Source organism: Marmota monax, unplaced genomic scaffold (assembly GCF_021218885.2).
Source record: "Marmota monax isolate L192 unplaced genomic scaffold, Marmota_monax_Labrador192_F-V1.1 WCK01_AAM20220418_F8-fsc00247, whole genome shotgun sequence".
NCBI lineage: Eukaryota > Metazoa > Chordata > Mammalia > Rodentia > Sciuridae > Marmota > Marmota monax.
This window is the reverse complement of record NW_026694880.1, coordinates 461,060-482,343: the sequence shown is the minus strand read 5'-3', so window position 1 is coordinate 482,343 and position 21,284 is coordinate 461,060. Positions and strand designations below refer to the sequence as shown.

At 37.0% G+C, this 21,284-nt stretch overlaps 1 protein-coding gene across 17 annotated transcripts in view; it reads right to left on the bottom strand.

Annotated features, from left to right (window-relative positions):
* Positions 1 to 21,284, bottom strand: part of Mlip (muscular LMNA interacting protein) — a 236,203-nt gene that overhangs the window by 119,052 nt on the left and 95,867 nt on the right. For 3 of the 17 annotated variants that reach the window (XM_058573405.1, XM_058573399.1, XM_058573402.1), the window contains exons 1-3: positions 18,742 to 19,842; positions 11,999 to 12,154; positions 8,480 to 8,872 (exon numbers count right to left, since the gene is read on the bottom strand). In XM_058573405.1, coding sequence (XP_058429388.1) covers positions 8,480 to 8,872; positions 11,999 to 12,154; positions 18,742 to 18,837 — 645 coding nt within the window. In that variant the 5' untranslated portion in view covers positions 18,838 to 19,842. Of the gene's footprint in view, positions 1 to 8,479; positions 8,873 to 11,998; positions 12,155 to 18,741; positions 19,844 to 21,284 lie in introns of those variants that run through there. The other 14 variants (XM_058573406.1, XM_058573403.1, XM_058573404.1 and 11 more) reach the window with 9 other exon arrangements.

Below are 21,284 nucleotides of genomic sequence, written 5' to 3'. Positions count from 1 at the left end.
CCCAGGCTCTGAAGGTGTTTACACATTGAGACATGCCTAGAATAACACAGTTTGGTAACAAATTTTGTAAATTAATATCGACAACCACAAAAATCCTATCACCTTTCAGTCTGTTGTTTCCTAAGAACTTCAATGTTTATGGAAAAACTCATTAATTCATCCTGATTATTTGCCAGAATGTCACTGTGTAGGATCATAGGTTCATAATTTTGAGGGGCTCATTCAGAGAAAAAAGCTGTTACCTCCAACTTCCTAAGATTACAAATTTTAATTACCAATCATTCCACTATATTAAATGATATTACACTTAACATAAGTTACTCATAATGTTACCATACTTTTAGATAATTAATTGACGAATAACTTCTGAAAGACTCTAAGAAGACTAAGAATATTTATTATGCTTATGTTAATCTATATGTAATTTCATTATATTTTATTCCATATATTCTTAATTAGTTATAATATATTCATTTCAACCTACAAATACACCATGATGTTATTCTAATTTATACAAATAAAAAAGAGTGACACCATTGTTTTATAAAATTTCTAGGGGTGAAGTTTCATTTTGTAATGGAAAAGACTCATTTCCCTGAGTTCCTCTCACAAATAAGTTTTTCTTTTTAAAGAAAGTGTCCACACATGAGTGAATAATATCATATAGAAGGAAGGAAAGGGCATATGTCAAATTCTCAGTCAGTGATTCAGAATCATCCTTCACTTTACTTCTTCCCCGATATCCCCTACCAGTGATGATAAACTTCTTAATTTACATCCAAAAATTATTTCCATCCCTTTCTTTTATTCTCCAGGTTTGTTAATGATGCTTTAATTCCTTACTCAAGACTATTCTCTGTCTTCTTTACCATTTTCTTCTTACCCCAACTTAATGTTGAGTTCTTTGCTTAAACACCTCTATAGAGCTACCTGTGACTGTCTACAGCATTCTTCTAGTTCCTGAGCCCATTCACCTCACATGTACCCCAAAGTCATTCTCAAGACTCTCTTGTAGAAAGACTATCTTGAACTCTGTACAATCACTATAATCTCAGCGACAAGATGCCTGCAATGTGCTACTCTCATTGGGTAGATGAACTCAATCATAATTTAACCCTTGCATCCTGTATCATAGAAACCCTTAGTTATTTGAGTAACCAATTAATTGCGAAGCTGCCTTGTAATTTGACTAAATCCAAAATTAGCTGCTTCTGTATATATTCTTTTTTTAATGTACCTCTGAGATTCCAAAATACCTGAATACAAGCTGAGATGAGTGATCTGCTAGCTGATGCTGTGAATAGGGTCCCAGTGTTTTGATAGCTCTTAATGTTTGCCTGTATAGTTGTACTCTTCCTTCTGCATCTGTACAAAGAAATCCTAGATTCCCCATTTTTCGTAACCACTATGTTAAAGTAGTTTGGCCTCCTTACCTATTGATCTGTCCTCTACTCTCTGAAATACACAAAACTCTACAGGGTGTTTTCAGCTTTTCTTAACTAAGCAAATTAAATAACCTTTTCTGTCATTCCTACCTGTAGCTGTTTCCCATTAAACTCAGTACCAGACTGAGCTTTTGATATCTAATCAATGTTCACCTATGCTCAAGACTTTGTTGATGATTTTACACCAGGAACTAAATAGTTTTCCTTTATAACAGAGTTGTTTTTTTGCTATTCAATACCATCTCCCTAACTTCCTACTGTTTTTCATTTTAGGTTTCAGCAATACTTTGTTCAGACTCAACCTTTTGGCCAGCATTGCCACCCTTCTAGCCATCTGGACCTCTTGCCCATCCACCTGGCAAATCCTCACTCTTAAATCATCCCATTGTCATTAGTTCCTGGACATGATCTACTTAAAGCTGCTATGTGAAAAAAAAAATTGGTAGCACTCTGTTAACTGACTGGATCACTGCATTTGACTTACAAATATTGTTCTATAGAAGGACTCAGCTCAAAATGGGTGGGGCTTTCCTGCTCCTGTGCAGAGGGACACCTTTCTCCACTCAAACGTGGTGAGGCACCTCTGAGGGGTTTCCTCACCAATTTGAAGTCTATAGTTTCATCTGTGTCCCTTGTCTCTCATCTTTTTTGTTGGATTTTTTGCCATTTCTCCTGTTTGGAACTTGGCTTCCCCTCCTATCCGTCTCTTCCAAAGTGTTAATATTCTCCACCAACCTTTAATCCGCCTACTCCCCCTTTAACTCAACAGACAGATTTCTTCTCTCCTAGGAAAATTGAGATTAACAAGAAACCAAACTTTTCTAGATTCACTTTCATTCTCCTTTCTTTATTCTAAGGAGAAGTAGTGGCCTTTCACTTTTTAAAAGGTGTATTCTTCCTGGGTACTCTGAAACATGGCAGCTCTGGCCTTCTTAGGGATTTCATTTCTTCAGTTATTCCCCATGTCCTATGCACTCATCTTTGTATATATCCACTAGCTCACTCATCCTGACATACATCTAAAGAAGAAATATTCTCTCTTTGAAAATATAATAAATATCATTGTGGTAGACAGTAAAAATGCCTGCAATATTCTATTTTTTATGTAATAAAAGCAAAGTTCTTTTCTCACCCCTTAATCTGGGCCCAGGGGAAGACTAACAAATGCAATACAAGAAACAGTACCTTGAAACGTACTTGTACATTGGGTTAACTGACATGCTGGTACAGAATGTCAAAATGATGTAAAAGCCTTGGCTACTCTACTAGGCAATGTAGACCACTCAGCAGACAAATAAACAATCACCAAACAGCTCACCAGCCATCAACCAACCCAGAAGCCTATTGCAGACACATTGGTGAACCCATAGCAAAGATCAGTTGAGCCTGAGCACACCTGTGAAATCACCTGATAGAACACAGCCAAAATTTTTGACCTGCAGATTTCTGAGCTAAATAAATGGTCTTGTTTTAAAAATGTTAAATTTTCACCTGGTTTCTTAAGCAGCGAAAGTTAAGCTGATCGAAATGAGTGCACACACATACACCAATATTTGTGTTCCCATAGTTACAGACTCTTCTTGGTCATATCTATACAATATAATCACTGTATTGATTTCTTTAATTCTTGTGACCAACATACCCTAAAATGACCCCTCTAAGAGTTTCAGCCTTGTGTAATTTGAGCTTGAGAGGAAACTGTGGCTTGATTCTTAACTAATAGAATCTGACACTGGTGGCAAGATTTTTCAGAGGTAATTAAGGACCCTAAACAGATGACTCTAAGTTAATTAAAAGGGAGATTATCCTGTGTGGGTATGCTCTAATCAAGTGAGCTCTTCAAAAGAAGATTAAAGGGTAAAGACAATACAACAGATTCCTTTCCTCTGTTGCTCAATTTAGAAAGCAAGCTGCCTGAATTCTACAACCTCATGGAAATAAATTCTGCACACCCCATAAAAGAGCTTAGAAGTGGGTCCTTCCTTGATTGAGACTCCAGAGCAAATGCAACCTGACACCTTGATTTCACCTGAGCAAAGAACCTAGCTCACTTCTTGATCTATAGAAACTAGAGGAAATAGATAATATTTTTAATATTTTTTCAAGGCACTAAATTTATGGGTAATCTGTTATGTATTAGAAAGCAAATGAACTTCCCACTGACTTCTTAATCCCCTCACATCCTCTACCAAAGAAACCATTATCACCAAGGTCTATAATAACGTTTTTTTAAAACAATCAACAGGCACTTGGATTCCTTATCTTTTCTGATTTCTCTCTATGGATTCTGATTCTTTCCATTTTTCTCTCCTTTTCAAAACTGTCTTATCCAGGGCCTCTGTTGCATCACTCTCTCCTGGTTTATTGGCTATCTTTTGGTGACTGCTTTTCCTCTTCTTTCCTTATTCCACCCTCTTTGGATGTGTTGGTACTTCCTTGCAAATTCCCATGTCTGGAATGCCAAGAAATCTTGTATTCATGCATCAAGTCTCAGCTCATACAACACTGAAATTGACCCTCTTACTTTGCTCTGGGCTCTTTTGAGTGAAGCTGGACAAGTAGTGAGAACACTGCCTCTGACATCTGATTCTTTCTTTCTCCAACCAGAGAAAAATTCAAGTTCTGATATCAGCAAGTCAGAAGAGCTCTTCTTAAAACCTGCACCACCTTTCTGCTGGAATTCTCAAAGCAACTTGATTTTTTCATAAGTATTTCCTTTGCACTTGGCTAATGGTAAGAATTAAACCACCCAGCGGGAGCAACAAGACATTATTCATATTCACATGTCTGCTCTGTCAGCATCAGAGCAGAGCCTGGGACCTCCCACCAAGTTAGAAAAATTCTCCTAAGTGTGTCCAGTCTCATTCACATGGAAGGAGACAAAAAACGACAAAAGGAAGGTATCATATACTCATCCTAAGCAAGAAGGGAAGTGGAGAGGTGGCAGAGAGAAGATCACTACAGAAAGGTTCTTGGAATGAATAAAATCCCTTGACCATACATTTTTCTCTCAATTAAAAAAATGAGTTCTCCAAATTTTTATGCCCTCCAACTGCTCAGAGCAATTATATGATCAGGAGGGTCTAACTAGAATCTGTTTACTACTCTTATCTATTTGTGTAAGGTCAAACTTCTTTTGTTGTTATTGTTTGTTTTGCTGTCAGGCTCTGGTGGCTCTGGTTGGCATGCCGTCAGAATCTTCCAGCTGATGACCATGTGCACATCACTTCCTGTCATTTTAGTATAAACATACCATGTTTCATGAAGCACTTATGGCATTCCAAGCCACTTGTTTCTGCAGTTAGCAGAATACCACAGGGAGGCTGAATACCACAACTCCTTTCAAGGTCTTCAACCTCTGAATTCCTGAGGCTAAAAGCTGTGGATGATTTGTTTTAGTGAACAAAATAAGCAACATCACTAACTATGAGAGAAGAGTCCTAGGCTCCCTTCCCTGCCCTGTTATAGTTTTTTCTCAGCTGTAATGCCACTAAGAAAGTTCATATCTTAATGTCTGTGTCTTATATCACAGGATCATGTGAAAAGAAGGATCACGTATTCAAACATTCATGAGATATTTTCTAAGCATCTACAGTGTTTCAGGCATTATGTTAAATGACAGGGACCAGAAATGAGAAAAGGACTTTTTGTTCTTGAGGGGTTTACAAATCCAGGTGAGAGAGAGATACATAAAGGATACTGTAATATAATGTGCTGATAGGAATCTGGTATTTTATTATAAATCAAGGCCTGGGGAATACAAGGAACGTTTCTATGTATAATGCCTTACGCAAATACTTTTGTTGTAATTCCTTTTCTGTAGATCTATGAAGTCAAAGTATAATCACATGTCACTTAATGACAGGGATTCATTCTAAGAAGTGAATCATTGGATGATTTAGTCATTGTACAAAGATTATGGAGAGTACTTACACAAACTAAGACAGCTACAACCACAATAGGCTAATCTTAATGGAACCACCATCATATATGCCATCTATCACAGTTATATAACATGAAACTATATTTAATAAATATATATGCTGATATCCAAATTTCCCAGAATTTTATATTAAAAAATCTCTTTATTGAACCCCAGCCAGTTCTTCTGATCTTATTTTCCATATCCTCTCCCCAGTTCTAATATCCAAGCTATAGCTAACAAATGGAGACTACCCTCCCCTCTCTACCTGTTTCTTACTATGTGCCCCCAAATGCTGCCATTTCAAACTTCTTAAATCAGAGTATCTTTGATTGAGATTGTACCAGGAGTCAGGCACTATTCTAGGCTCTTTGCATATATTATTTCAATCTCAAAGGAGATTGATATCAATACTTCATTTCACAAAAGGGGGATCTAAGGCCCACAATTTCAAGTAACTTGCTCAAAACAGCATAGCCAGTAAGTGTCCTGAATCACTTTTGTTTTTCCTGTATCACAACCTCTTCTACCATGAACCTCCTTGTCCTCACCTTCCATTCGTGTCTCAACATTTTTTCTATCCTTATCATCCCAATCATACTGTCAAATGACATTCTAATTTCCAGATTTAATGTGCTTGAGGGGACTATTTGAGGTTTTTATTATTATTATTTTTACTATAGACTCAACTCTTTGTTGAAAAACCCTTTAATTTTTTTTTTCTACAGTCTCACTGTATTGCCCAGGCTGTCTTAGAAGTCCCTAGCTCAAGTGAGCATTCTGAGTAGCTGAGACTAGAGGCACACACCACCAAAACAGATTCCTGTATCTTTTATTTTCATATATTACACAAGTCCTTTTAACTTCCTGGCTTGCATCTGCCATCATCTTTTCTACATTCTTTTCCTGAGGTCGCTATCTCCATTCCTATCACTTTTACTTCAATGCCTAATGTCTCCATTGCCAATCTCTCCCCTGTGCTCCAGATTCACATTTTCAACTATTTTCTATATATCATCCTGCAATGCCACCAAAGTTGCTCAAGTTCAGCATCAGACGTCTGATCTCCTCCTACCCCTTTTCAAGATTCTTTACTCTTTCCTCTATGAATAATGCCATCATTCATTCAAAGTCCGGGATTATAAGCTTCATTCATGATTGATTTTTTTTTCCCATTTACTGTCAGCGAACAAGTCCAACTATTTCTACCCTTATATGGTTTTCCTCTTGTACCTGCTGTCACCGTTTTAATGTTAAACTTTATCAAAGTTCTTTCAGACAAATCACTCTGTTGTCATTTCTCTTTTAACTCTAATACTGTCTACAGATAAGACAATCCTTAGGCTTTTCTATGAACATTTAAGTCTCTTATTTCTGAATTTAAGAGGATTTCGATTGAACTTCTTATTGTGTATAGCATTTTCACGTTTGACTAACACTTTCAAATTATTTAGTGTTTTTTTTTAAACATAAGGTACTTTTGCTTAAATATGCCACATCAGAGCATGTATTTGTGATGCATAAATCCACAACATTTGTATTACAATGTTCAAGACATATTATGCATTATAGGGAAGAAAATGCTTAGTAAAAATGAATTTAACATGGAATAGGAGAAATAACATATGTACTGAAACAGTTATAATACATGCTGGAATATGATGAATATAAAACTGGTACATAAAAAAAAATCCATCAAAATTACATTGAGGGAGTGGTTTCTTCAACTGAAAGAACCCAAGCAGCTTTGTTAATGAGTTTATATCTGAGCAAGGACATCAGAAAATGAGCAGAATGTGAATGGCTAAATATTCTTCACACACATTATTGAAGCCCATTTACGTGCAAAGCACTACACTAAGTACTATGGATACAGAAATGAGTAAGAGACATTCCTTGACATCCAGTTGTTTCCAGTTTAGTAAGGAATAAAAATAAAATCAATTCTTACATCGAAATGAAAAGGAATTATGATGGAGATTTTTTTTTAAAAAAAGCTACAAAATAATAAAGAGAATCACAAAGATGGAGGAGAAATAGCAACAGCACCCCACAGGGACTGTGTCTAAGAGAAGGTCCAACTTGAGCTGAGCACAGGCTCAAGCAACCAAGGACAAAATGGTGGTGATCCCAGGAGGAAACAACATTCCACAATGTAGCACAAAAAGATGGATTCATCAATAAGGGGGAAAAAAATTGTTCAAACTACTTTGAGAGGCTTTCAAAGTGCTTGTCTAGTAGCTCCTCAAGAGGGCATATCAGTACCAGCTCATGCTCCCTTGTCAAGGAGTCAGAGCTCTGCTTCCACTACCTACTCTCCAAAGTCAGCCTCTGCAATCCTACATTCTAACCAAACCTTGCCAAAAGTCACCTTCAGTTTTTATTATACCAAATCACTTGTGGATGGTAGAATCTCCCTTTTTTTTTTCCTTTAAAATTCTCTATTACTGTCACAGACGTGGGTGTCCTACTTCAGAAGAGGCTGTCCACCTGAAAGAAGTTTCCAATCTTGCTGTAAGTTTTGGAGTGGAATATGACTACCACCACCACCACTACCACACCCCCCCCACACACACACACACACTCCAGTGAGCACAGTGCTATCCTGGAGGCTTCCAGGACCACAAAAGACATTTTCTTTAAGACACCTGGGGGAAACTATTGTCCTCAGGTACACCTATTTCCTAGATTAGGCTTTCACTATTCTTTTATTAGTTTAAAAGCAATGTCCACCTCTAATAGTCACTGAATGCTGCCTCACTAGATCTTTCTAATGTCCAAAATGTGCTTCTTAAAGCAACCAACTCACCAAGTGTTCTCTCCTGACACCCCCCAATACAACCTTTGCCAGGAATTGTTCAAAGAGGTAATATTCTCTGCCTTGTGTTACAAATTCTTTCAGCCAATTCATGGTATAATTTGTATGCCATTTTTATCTCATCATTTTATCAATGTTTACACTGTGATGATTTATGATTTTGAGATTTGGGGGTTTTAATATATACCTCTTTAAAAGTTTTATATACCTTAAACTGGAAGACCTTTGCAGACAGCTCAGGACAAAAGGCATATAAACAATTTCTTTTCCTTAGGGCAAGAAGACAAAACCTACCTGTCCATGCTTTTGCTGAGAAGCCATCCCATGAGAAATTTCAGAATATGATGAGGACTTGAGATCTGTGCCCCTTATTTTGGGACGCACCACGTCAGAGACCAGACTGGAGGAGATTGCCAGAGACTTGGGCCGGGCAGCCATGTTGCCCGTCCCCCCTGGGGGACCTTGCTCGCCTTTTCTGCTTGTAACTTCATCTTCCCCTTCAGAGTCCACAATAAAAACATATTCTGCTTTGAAGAGGTCACTTTGCTGCATGCCTTGAGGTTGGTTTGTTTCAAGTACCCTTCCTTGTATACTCTTTCCACTGGTCTCTGATGGATAAGTCAGTGTCCCTTGGTTTCTCTCTTCTTGGCTCCCACGATTAAAGGTCAGGTAGTCATTGGAATTAGACTGCAACACAAAGAGATAAAAACATTAACATTGGCTTGAAAAATGTCTCTTCTTTGTTAACATACACTGAAAGGTTTTACCTGCTTATTAAAAGTTTTTTAAAAAAATATATTTAAAAATCAAGTTGACTTAATAGAGATTGGATTGAAGTTAATGGTTTACTTTTACTAGCCCACCTGGCTCAAGCCCAAACTGATTAGGGCTCAGAATCAACAACAACTAATAAACCTAACTGCCTCCTAGAAAAATCATAGTATATATTTTTTAAAAATTTTATTTATTTATTTATTTATTTAATTTTTTTTTTTTTTGTACTGGAGATTGAACCCAGGGATGCTTAACCACCAAGTCACATCCCCAACCCCTTTTTTATATTTTATTTAGAGACAGGGTCTCACTGAGTTGCTAAGTGCCTCCTTAAGTTCCTGAGACTGACTTTGAACTTGCGATCCTCCTGGATCAACCTCCAATGTCATCATAGTATGATTTTTGATATAGAGAAAGAGAGCAAGCAATGTTGTGTGTAAAGATATTCACAAAACAAATGGAGATTAATCAAAGGTTTAGTTTACTGGTCATATAACCTGTATATCTTTCATAATCCCAGAGAGGAGGGGAGACAATTAAAAGAGTCTACAATAATATAAATCTCTCTGAAAGTCTGAAAGGAAAAGTAAAATTGGAACAAAGTGCAGAGATAGTTACATAAAACAATCTAAGCTAATTGGGAAGAGCTCATGAATAGAACACAAAAAGATACAGGCACATTTTTAGAACAAAGTCTATGTAATTTACATTTGCAATTCTCAATCTCTTCCTATCCGATTTTCTTTGAATACACAGAAGTGTTCCAAAACCAGAATTAACATGGCTTTATTAAGATACCATACTTCAGCCATACATACCAAGACTGTGCTTAAAAGATCCAGATCAATTTCTTTGTTTTGATAACTATTCTATGATTACTCTTTTTATTTTCTCTGCAACTTTTCTGTAAAGCTAAAAATATTTCAAAATAAAAAGATGAGCCACTAAATAACAATTTCCACTATGCTGGTCAATTCAGTATGTGACAATGTGTGGTATATGTTGTGTGAAGCTAGAAGGAAAATGATGGATTAGACATGAATAGGCCAACAAATAATTTTATACACCCATCCCACAATATTCAAATGCTGTTGCTGATATACTTAAGATAAAACAGAAACTACCTCAGATTAGGATTTCTCTGTCCAACTTTCTCTATTCTCTTATTCTGACTTACTTTTTATTTCTAAAGCATTTAGCACTACCTAATATTTTTGTTACATTCTTTCTGTTTGTTTTTATTTTCTCATTTTATTCCTCAAATAACCATATGAGCTGTCTTTATTCACAGGGAATACAATAATCAAGGACAAAGCATATATTCTGTGAAGAACCATTAAACATGTAAGTGAATAAGAGGTTACTTAAGCTTATTCTAATATTGAATGGTTTGAAAAACTGGGGAAAATCTTTACTTTTTTAAAGATGTGATTACACATATATTATTGCAATTGGCTGATGAAAATTTGCAGTCTTGGAAGTCTGCAACCAAGATCTGTTCATATACCTACAGTTAAATTGTTCAGAGACTAATGACAAAGTATTCCATAAAAATATTATATGTAGTTGAGAACTATTCAAAAGAAGCTTCCCACAAATGTCTTACAGAATATTCTTTAAAATAAGATAATAGCATTGAAAATCTCAGGATCATTGGCAAATTACTACTTTATAGATAGTATATTTCCATATACACAAGATGAATCCAATTATTTTATCCCCTTCCAATTGACTCAAGAATAACACAAAATCCTCATAATCTCATTTTATTAGAACAATAAGTGAAACAATATTAAATACATTTTAAAGAGAAAAATTTATCCAAACTATTACTGTTCTAACACAAATCATTTTCATATTTTTAAATTTAAATTTCTTCCCCAGTACTTATTTTAGACAGATATAATCAAGGTGAATATGAGGAATAAAATTTTGTAGCCTACTTTATCACCTAATATAATAAGGTTAATTAATATTTTCTATTGAATTATATAACCACTCAAATTATAACTCTGTCAAGCTTACACACCAGCATATTCTTAATTTTTGTCTGATTATTAGATATGAAGCTGTTTTACTTTATGTAATAATTATTTACATGACATTTTCCTTCTTTTGTACTATTTCCTTCATATACATTTCCAAAAGTAGATTATAGAAAGGTTATGAATAGTATTATGACTGTGGATAAAGATTTCCAACCCAATTTTACAAATTTGCAAAACTAGCAGCAAAGTAATATGTCAATATTTCCACAACTGCATCAACATTGGGTGTTATTCATTTTAATCTTCCTAATTTATTACATGATAAATGACAATATCTCACTGTTTTGTCTTGCATTTTCTTTCAAGATGCATTTGGGAGAAGATGCCAGGATGCAGAATTTGTTCCTGAGAATAGGATATCAACTCAAAAGAGTTCAGAATAGTCAGGCACAGGGGCACATGCTGTAATCCCAGTGGCTTTGTAGGCTGAGATAGGAGGATCACGAGTTCAAAGCCAGCCTCAGCTTTTTGTATTTTATTTAGAGACAGGGTCTCTAAAGTGAGGCACTAAGCAACTCACTGATACCCTGTCTCTAAATAAAATACAAAATAGGGATGGGGATGTGGCTCAGTGGTTGAGTGCCCCAGAGATCAGCCCCCTAGTAGCCCCTCCCCCTGAAAAATGATAGTTGAGAAAAATGCATTAGAGAAAACATGGGATTTGGTAACATTTAGGCTTCTCGTGTAAAATTATATATATACATATACATATGTATAAAAAATATATAATATATATAATTATACATATAATAGATAATATACATATATAATATTTTCAGTGCTGGAGAACAAACCCAGTGTCTTGCACATGCTAGAAAAGCACTCTATCACTGAGCTACACTGCAGATCTCATAATTAAATTTTTAATCAACCTTAAATTTCAGTATCTAACTTTAAGCAGAGGAAATAAACATTGACACAGAATTTCAAGTCGTTCTTATGGACAATGTAACATAATTGTTTGGAAAAAAAAGAATAAAAATAATCCTACCCTATTTACAGTTTCTGGACTCTTATCACTTGGTTCCTCGGGAATTTTAACAAGGAATTTGGAAGTGTCAGTCAACTGAATGTGGGTTGGTAATCTTCGGACAGTGGGGACAAATGTGAAGATCAGAGGTTTAGCTTCAGAATCACCAGAAGAGACCTATGAGATATGTAATAAATTAGACTTTCAGCCTTGTCAAATTTCATCTTGACTCTATTTTTCTATATACCATCATATTTATCTCATTTATTTTGATAAATTGCCCATTTATCATGAGTATGGCTGTTAAAAGAAAAAACATAAAAATAGTCAGAGTATATCAGAACTTCTTTTATATTACCAAAGAAAGCAATCAACCCCAGGAAGATCCTGCTGTAAGGGATAGTAATTACTCAGTGGGCTAGCAAGCTGATCAGCTAGAACTTTACAGGGTATCTCTACCTTCGTGAAATCACCACAAATACAGTATCGGGTCAGTTTGAAAATTGACTTTTATCCCCTTAATCCTAGGTTAGCAGTTTCCATTAATTGACTCATGATCAAAAAGCATGCAAGAAAATTCCAACTTTTATCACTTTCAAGAATGTTAAATTATGGATTTATTGAAAGCTTACCTATCCACAGTGTCTTCTCTGAAGGATATACCTTTTCTTTCACTTATTCTTAATTCATTAAAAATAATTTTATTAAGACTTTGCTGTATGGCAGGTCCACAGGAGCAGGGGATATAAGGCTAACTAGGAAATTGTACACTATTCATTTAAAAAAAACCCAAAAAGGTATCTCCCAGAATGCTAAGGAAGCAGTGATAAGGGGTTCCTACCCAAAACAGGAAGTCATAAAAGGCAACACCTGAGATGTAAGTATCAGTGAAAGGAAGCATAGGGCTCCCCAGGCTGGGAAAAGCTAATGAATGAAAGATGGTAAGCATCACAGAAGGGTATGACTCAAACTTGGGTTTTGTCCTGTTGGCATCAGAGAACCATTTAAGCAGTATTGATTGAGAGGTGACATGGTCATATTAGATTTTTATATAGATGAATCAGGCATTCGAAATCACAAATACAAAGCCAAAAGCCATAAACGGAGGACTAAATTGGAAGGGAAGCAAAGGAAATAGCAATGTAGACATTTTTTTTTTTTTAGAAGTTTGGATGTGATGTTAAGACAGAGTTTGAGAGTAGTTAGGAAAGTAGAGTCAACGAGATGCCTCTGTTGGTCTTATAATGGAGTAAATTTGAATGTATCTTCAGACAGTTGGAAAGTCCTGCAGAGAAGGAAAGGGGAGCAAGATCCTGAAGAAAGCAGAAAAAGAAGATGAGGAAACAAATGAAGGAACAGGGGTCTCCTTTGAGACTACAGTAAGTGACCTAAGACGTTTAAAGACATGAATGTTGTGTGGCGGAGGAAATGGGAAGAGTGGGAAGTGCATGGGAATAGTAAAGAATACTGAGAACAGTAAACAATAGGATATCGACTCAAAAGAGTTGAGAATAGTCGGGCACGGGGGCATTAGCAACTCAGTAAGACCCTGTCTCTAAATAAAATACAAAATAGGGCTGGGGATGTGGCTCAGTGGTTGAGTGTCCCAGAGTTCAGACCCCCAGAATTCAGCCTACCTTTTTTGGAGGAGGGTTCCCAGGATTGAACTCAGGGGCACTCAACTGAGCCACATCCCTAGCCCTATTTTGTATTTTATTTAGAGACAGGGTCTCACTGAGTTGTTTAGCACCTCACTGTTGCTGAGGCTGGCTTTGAACTCAGGATCCCCCTGCCTCAGCCTATGCAGCCACTGGGATTACAGGCATGTTCCACCGAGCCCAGCAGAATCACTTTTGATCTAACTAATTTTCATGATAAAATAGGCCCCCTGTAGTCAAAATAGCACTGCCCCTATGCTATCTCCATGCCTTCCTCAGAAGATACATGCCTGGGACCCCTCAGACTGTATGTCCTTATAGGGATGATCTTTAACCTGGTTCACATTAGTGCCCATGAGAAGCCGGGGTTCTAGGTCATTCCTTGCTGCTTAAATGCTTTGCCCATCCCCAGTTTTGTTCCTATCTTGCCTCCTGCTCCAAGTCTTGAAACTATTTCACTGTGCACTTCCTGGTATCCTGTCAGCCATTATAAAACCCTACTTGCCCTTAACTTTTCTAAATATTTCCTTTACTTTCTCATTCTAACACAAACATGCTTCTCTCTGAAGGTCTATCTCCCCAAGAATCTCTCACAGTGGTGGCATTTTCTCTCACACTTCTGTACCACTGCCTGGATGGAGGATATATATTCTCTTTGCCTATTATTATTATTATTATTATTATTATTATTATTATTATTATTACTTTATTTTTGCTTCCAGACCATTCTTTTTCTCTCTTACCTAAGCACTTCTAGCTTTGAACCCCATGTCATCAGTCTTTTCCATTCATACATGTCCCAGTAGCAGCCATCTGCCCACCCGTACCTTAAGCCCTTCTTTCCTTGAAGATGTTTCTGGATCAATGCTATTCTTTCCAAAATTAGGCTTTTAAAAATCCTCAATATAATGTTTTAAGGGATAATTTTTCTAATATTGTGTTTCCTTGACCTTTATTCTTTCTTGCTTCTCACATTTCTAGCCTAGATCACTAGCTTCATACCCTTTACAATTCTTTTATTCTCTGACCACCACTTCCTATACTCTCCAAATCACTCGCTCTAGTACTCCAACATCTACTTGATTTTTCCAACATCATGTTTTCCTACAATATCTTTTTAACTAGTCTCAATAAAAATTGACCAACTGACCACAATTAATCCCTTGGGTACCCTCAAATGCCTTGACCTCTCTTACATCGTCATCCCATGAAATCACAGTCCTTACTAATTCGAACCTTCTATCTACTCTATTCCTGCATCAGGAGATACACATGGCTAAGAGAAATACAAATAACCATCCTTACTGGTCTCACTTCAAATGTCTAACTCTGAGCCTCAAGCCTCCTCCTCAATGCTGTTCCACAATCATAATTTACTTTCATATCCCATTCACTCTTCCACCGACCTAGAAAACTCTTTCACACCTTTTTCCCTTTCTTCAAACCTTTAACATATTCCCCATTTTCACTCTGAGCTGGTGACTTGGTTTCCCATTTCACCCACACCATTGAAGGTCAGTATCACACCTTCTTATCTAGCTGAATCTCTGCCCTTTTCCACGGTCTTTAGTCCTGCGACTATGCTGTCACTAAAATCACCTTTCATTTGAACACATGGCTATCTATTCACTTTTGTTTACTCCACAAAGTCTTATTAAATGCCTACTAAATGCCAAGCACTATTTCAGTGATTGGGTGAACAAAAGTCCCCACCCTCAAGGAGTTTACTTTCTCATGAAGGAAGGCAGCTAGTAAACAAATAAATACATAAAACATATAGTAAAATACAGTAGTTTCATAAGTACCATGAAGACTTGCCATGAGATTATTAACATAACACATGGGAGATAGAACAGTGGCTTATACTTGGATTTCTGCAATGATTGTAGTGAGAAGTGTTTGAGTCTGGCCCTAATTTAAAGGAAAAAGATCAAATTTGATATGCCCAATATACATTCAAGTTGGAAATGTGGGTAGGAGAGTGAAATTTAGAGGAAAATCTGTGCTGGAGGTAAAATTGTTTGTGTTGCTTACTCTGGATGGTATTTAAAATCAGGAGACTAGATGATGCCAGCAAGAGAGTAAATACAAATAGGAAAAAGAGGTCCATGGTTGAACCTCTGAAACTCTGCCATTACATGCACCAACAGATGAGAAAGAACTAGTACAGATGGCATGCACATCTTAAGGAAGATGGAAAGGCCTGAAGCATCATGGCCCACAGTGGGAAAGAGACCTTCCCCAAAACAAAGGGACTGACAGACTTTACTGAATACCCAGCCCAAATTAAATCCAGGAATCTGTAGTGAGTTGCTTGGCTGTTCAGTAGTCTCTGGGATGATGCTGACCTGACTGTCCAAGGAACAGAGAAAGTAAATCAAGGCATTTATAGAGTTTATATTTGGAGGTAGTTTCAGGAGAAGGATTTTGTGAGTGTAAAGAAATTAAGGATATTTGTGTGAATTGAGCACATTATCAACTGCAGAGTTCAGTTTGAATCCATAAGGAAGGAAGATCTCAAGTTCAAATATCTAGAGGTCTATGGCTCAGAAAATAGATCTGATACAGTGGTAACTATTTGAGAGAATTCTCTGAGGTTATAACATGGTACATGAGGGTTTAATCATTAGAAGAATGGTGATTTGGATGATTATGGAGTCTAAACTTCAGTCCTGAGAAAAATATGGGAGAAGAAGGGCACAGAGCTTATAAAGGTCAAGAAACTGTGAGGCAAGAAGGTCAACAAGGCCATCTTTGTGAAAAGAAAAGCTGCACTGGGTGATAGCACCATCAGGCAGACAGACTGACAGCACAGCAGCACAATCTTGGATAAGTGTGACACTGGGGTCAGAAGTGTCCCCAAAACAGAATACATGGAACACTAGATTATTCATTAAAGACATTCTTTTGGAGCATGAAATCAAACAAGGAGGACTGAATATCCTTCTAATAGGTTTCACCCACATTCTAGATAGGCCAAGTGAAATAACCTGGATCATTGGTTATATGGTATAACTTCCTGCTAACTAGAATACCTATGCCTTGTAGAAACAATGTATATTCCTTAAGGTGTATAAAGCAGACAGACAAACCCTTCTGAAACAATTTTCATTTTTCAACATTCCTTTCTGCCTTTATTCCCTTGTTACCGTCATGTCCCAATTCCTAGGTGGCAGCTCCTCATCAGAAGCAGTAAATCACTACTTTCCTTTGTAAAAAGGAACATCAAATCCCTTGTGAGGCTTAGGGACACCCCCCCCAGGCTGATCAGCAATTCACAATACTGTGGACTTGTTAGATGTTAATTTATGGGAAGGTTTCTTTACATGACTAATCTTATCAATATCCTGATGGAATGGAGAGTGGTTTGGGTAAGTAAATCACCAAGTATAGCTCAAATAACCCATCTTGAATTTCATTTGAGCACAAAATAAAAGTAAACCTTTGGGAAGAAGAGGTGAAACTATGACCTTGCCCTGAGGTTGTGCAGATAGACCTCACCTTCTCACATGATACCCATCAGCCTGTTTTAGGTCTATCCAAATGAAACTTAAATAGTGATATGTGAAAGGCTTCCATATGAGCATCCCATGCTTCAAAATACATACAACCATCATAAAAAGGAGCTTGACCTTCTAAAATACACACGATGATGAAAATTTACTTTTTCAAATGGCTTGCACAAGCATAAAATTTAAAATACAAATAGAGTACCACAATTGACATATCACAAACTGTATACTTTTTAAAGGTTGATGGCTATAATCTTAGTGAATAATACAGAAATGAAATATGAATGAAAACTGATGCTTCAAAGAATAAGGTGAGCTTTTATTACAATACCTTCAAAGAAATTTCTAAACAGAGCCACATGCTGAGATTGGAGGAGACTGAATAGAAGCAAAATTATTTCCTTCTACCTTACTGTTATATTTTCTTACAGAAACATCCATGTCCTATGAACAATTTCTGGGCCAGTGTAGGAAAATGATTTCTTACTTTAGTTGAACTAATATATGATGTCATTCCAGAAAACATAAAAATAGAAAATATAATAGGACTAAAGACTTATTCATCTTCCCGGATTACTGTTGGGGAGTTAAAAGATCAGGGATAAATTCCCATGCACACATATATATCCTTAGAAGAATTATCATCAAAATGGCAATTGTTTGTTATTACTTTTAAGCTAATGGTACAAAATTAGCATGGGGCTCTTTCCAGAACCTTTGCTTGGCATCCTCTCATCTTAACAAAAATCAAATATGCATTTGTAAAGAATTTCAGATGGAAAAGAATTTGAAAGTACACTAACCACGCTATGCAATAATCAGATGAAGAACCACATGTTAGCTAGTAGACTTTTGAATCCCTTGTTCAGGAAAGAAAAAAATATATATATTTGCTATTTACTGCACACTGTGTGGCCAAGTTCCAATGGAGCCCCAAAATGAATTGCTATGGTGATGAAAAATCATTTTCCTCATAAAGCAAAAACAGATGCAAGTTAATAGCACTGCACTTGTTAATTGGCAATTAACACTTTCCGTTGCCAATGCCGTTTAATCATCTTAGTTCCTATCATAGGGAAACTATTTTAGTATTAGAAACAAGTACTGAAAGGATTAAAATATTTTCCTAAATATGCTTTGAAATGCTCACTATCTCTAAAACTGACACCTTCTCACCAGACAGCCCTATAATTTGAAAAATTGTTTTCACCAATGCCATGCAGGCTAACTGCTCCTTTGCTCAGATTCAGGCTGTAATGCCTCCCTTCCCAAATTTCCCTGAAAGTTCTCATCCTTCCAATGTTGACATCCGCACTCACACATGGCCACCAGCCCCTTACTGAGAAGAGGCAGTATGAGGTATGTTAGCATTAACATGATGCCCAAGGCAGTCCTGAGTATTGTCTTTGCCCAATGAGCAGTTTTACCTTCAGCAGTTCATCCTTTAACTGTAGATAGCATTTCATTTTGCTATACAGACAAATCTATCAACACCCGGATAGCTCTCCCTCACACCCTCTTGCAGCAAACGCCAGGAACACAGTGCGCTGCTTTTAAAAGTTATTAAAAGCATGAAGCAAAGGCTTCCTTTTACCTGGGGTATGGTCTGAATGCTCCCTGCTAAGATGCACGAGTTCATTTGGAAGTAATTGTTCCCGCAGTCACTCAGAAGCCCCTGTTCTGGAAGCATTGATTCATCACATAAGAGACTGAGCAAACCAATGACTGAGGTGGGAAGAGAGCCTGTTACTAAAACAACACACACACACACTCACATAGAAAAAAAGGGAATTTTAAAAAGAGGTAAAGCAGAATCCTCCCTGAATTGAATTTTTTTTTTTTCGATCCAAAGACCAGATTTATGCTTTGACAATTCTTTAGATTTGGAACTTCATGAGAGGTCATACTGGCATCAGTAGAAGTAAAAATAAAAAAAAAAAATTACCACCTATATGTGTTTGCCCTCTTTTCTTGTCATGCATGTTTCCAATTATATATTCTGTGAAGGAAAAGAGAAGCCAGATTGTGCAGCAATGAGAAGCTGACTAAAGGGCTCTAGCATCTGCCAATCTCAGTGATCAGTTGGTCAGACTCACAAAGAACATTTAGAGGTACAAATAGGTGCAAACACTGTGCTAAATAAAGAACTAGAAAGCACAGTGATATTTCAAAGAATCAATAAGTTCAATTATCAGTCCTTGGTGTATAAAGTGCAGGCAATGATATAGAGCATCTGTGGTGACTGAAGTTTTGCTGTTAACAAAATTAGCTCTAAAATAAACCTTGGAATCAAATAGTTGTCAAAACAAAAATTTCATTCCAAAGTTCCTGGAAGACAGCGAGTATCTTGACTGCAGACAGACAAATCTCAAAATTTCACACGTGAAATTGATTGCAGTCATCGGTTTTCAGTATTTCTATTTTCTCCAAGTATTGATTTTTTCCTAATCTGTTCTATCTATATTGGGTTTTGACAGTGAAAAATACGGTGTCTAAAGGACTAGGTATAGACCAAAGGCTATGGAGGAATGAAGATTATACTTTAGAGAGCTAGATTGTGCCTTGTAACATTTTTCATAGTTACTAAAGGCCTGGATTTATGAAAACATTTTGAGTAAAATAATTTCAAGTAATTATATTAACAAATGGGAAAAACAATTCCAAATAACATAGTACTTCTTGACATACAAGTGACCTAAGTTTCTGAATATAAGTGCTATTTTATATCATTAAACAAATTATATGTCTTCTTCTTCTAAGTCCTGTATATTTATGGATGCCCCAAACAAAAAAGAATCTAATATCTTCCTGTTCTCAAAAACCTTACAATCCTATTGAGAATTACAAACGGTATACAAATAACAGAGATAAAAAGTGGTGGGGGGACAAAAGCCTATGATACAGTTCTCAAACTTTACTGCACACATAAACCAACCTAGGAGCCCAACCTGGGAACGTTTTGAAGTGTGAATTCTGCTTGATAAAACCTGGGGTGGGGCCTCAGATTCTGCATTTTCGACAAATTCCCAGGTGACACCCTACAGCTGGTTTGTGACATTTGACTGGAGGAATTTTAAAGGGAGAGAGATTGCAGCCACCTGGAGTGGAGTAATTGGAGAAGGTGGCACTTAGGCAGCACTTAGAAGGACAGGGGAATGGTGACAGATGAAGGCAGGTTAGAATAGCACTTTCTCCATTCAAGCAGAGAGAAATGCTGCGGTGAAAGCATCTATCTGAACAGCAAGAGCACTAAGTAGCAGGTGTAGTTGTAAAGCACAGGACCCTGGGGTCAGATCATTCACTGACTGTGGGAGCTCAGACAAGTTATGAACCTCTCAAAGACTCAGCCCTCTCACCTGTGCAACATGGATAAGAATAGTATTTATTTCACAGGATTCTTGTAAGGATTGCAAGTAGATCCAGCATGAGGAACCCATATCTCCAGATCAGGCAAATATATCATGCATGTTACCTTGGTTAGTGGTATTGTGTTTCAATTTGAAAAGTAAGATGAATGAGAATAAAAACAAATAAAACTAGAAAAGTAGGTTAAATCTAGATCATCAAAAATCTTGAATTAAGATTTTTAACTTTATTCAGTGAGGAATAGGAATGAAGTTAGATGATAGATATCTAGATAGAGAGAGAAATTTAAAAAAAAAAAACAAAAAGGGCACCATCAATAAGTCACAGAAACCATTCTTATGAAGTTCTAGAGTGTGCCTCCCTGAGGGAAGGTTGCAGTCCAGTCAGTCCTTCTTCAAAAGTTCTGTTTCAGTCAGCTTTTTCGCCACTCTGATTAAAAGACCCAACCAAGAAAAAATTGTAGAGGAGGAAAAATTTATTTGTGGGCTCATGGTTCCAGAGGTCTCAGTCCATAGAAAGCCAGCTCCATTCCTCAGGGCTTGAGGTGAGGCAGAACATCATGGCAGAAGAGTGAGGCAGAGGAAAGCAGTTCACATGATGACCAGGAAGCAGAGAGAGAGAGAGACTCCACTCACCAGATACAAATTTATACCCCATAGCCATGCCCCCAATCCCCACCTCCTCCAGCCACTCTTCCCTCCACCACTCTCCCACAATGATGTCCTGCCTCACTTAGAGCCCCTAGGAATGGAGCCCGCCTTCTACTGACTT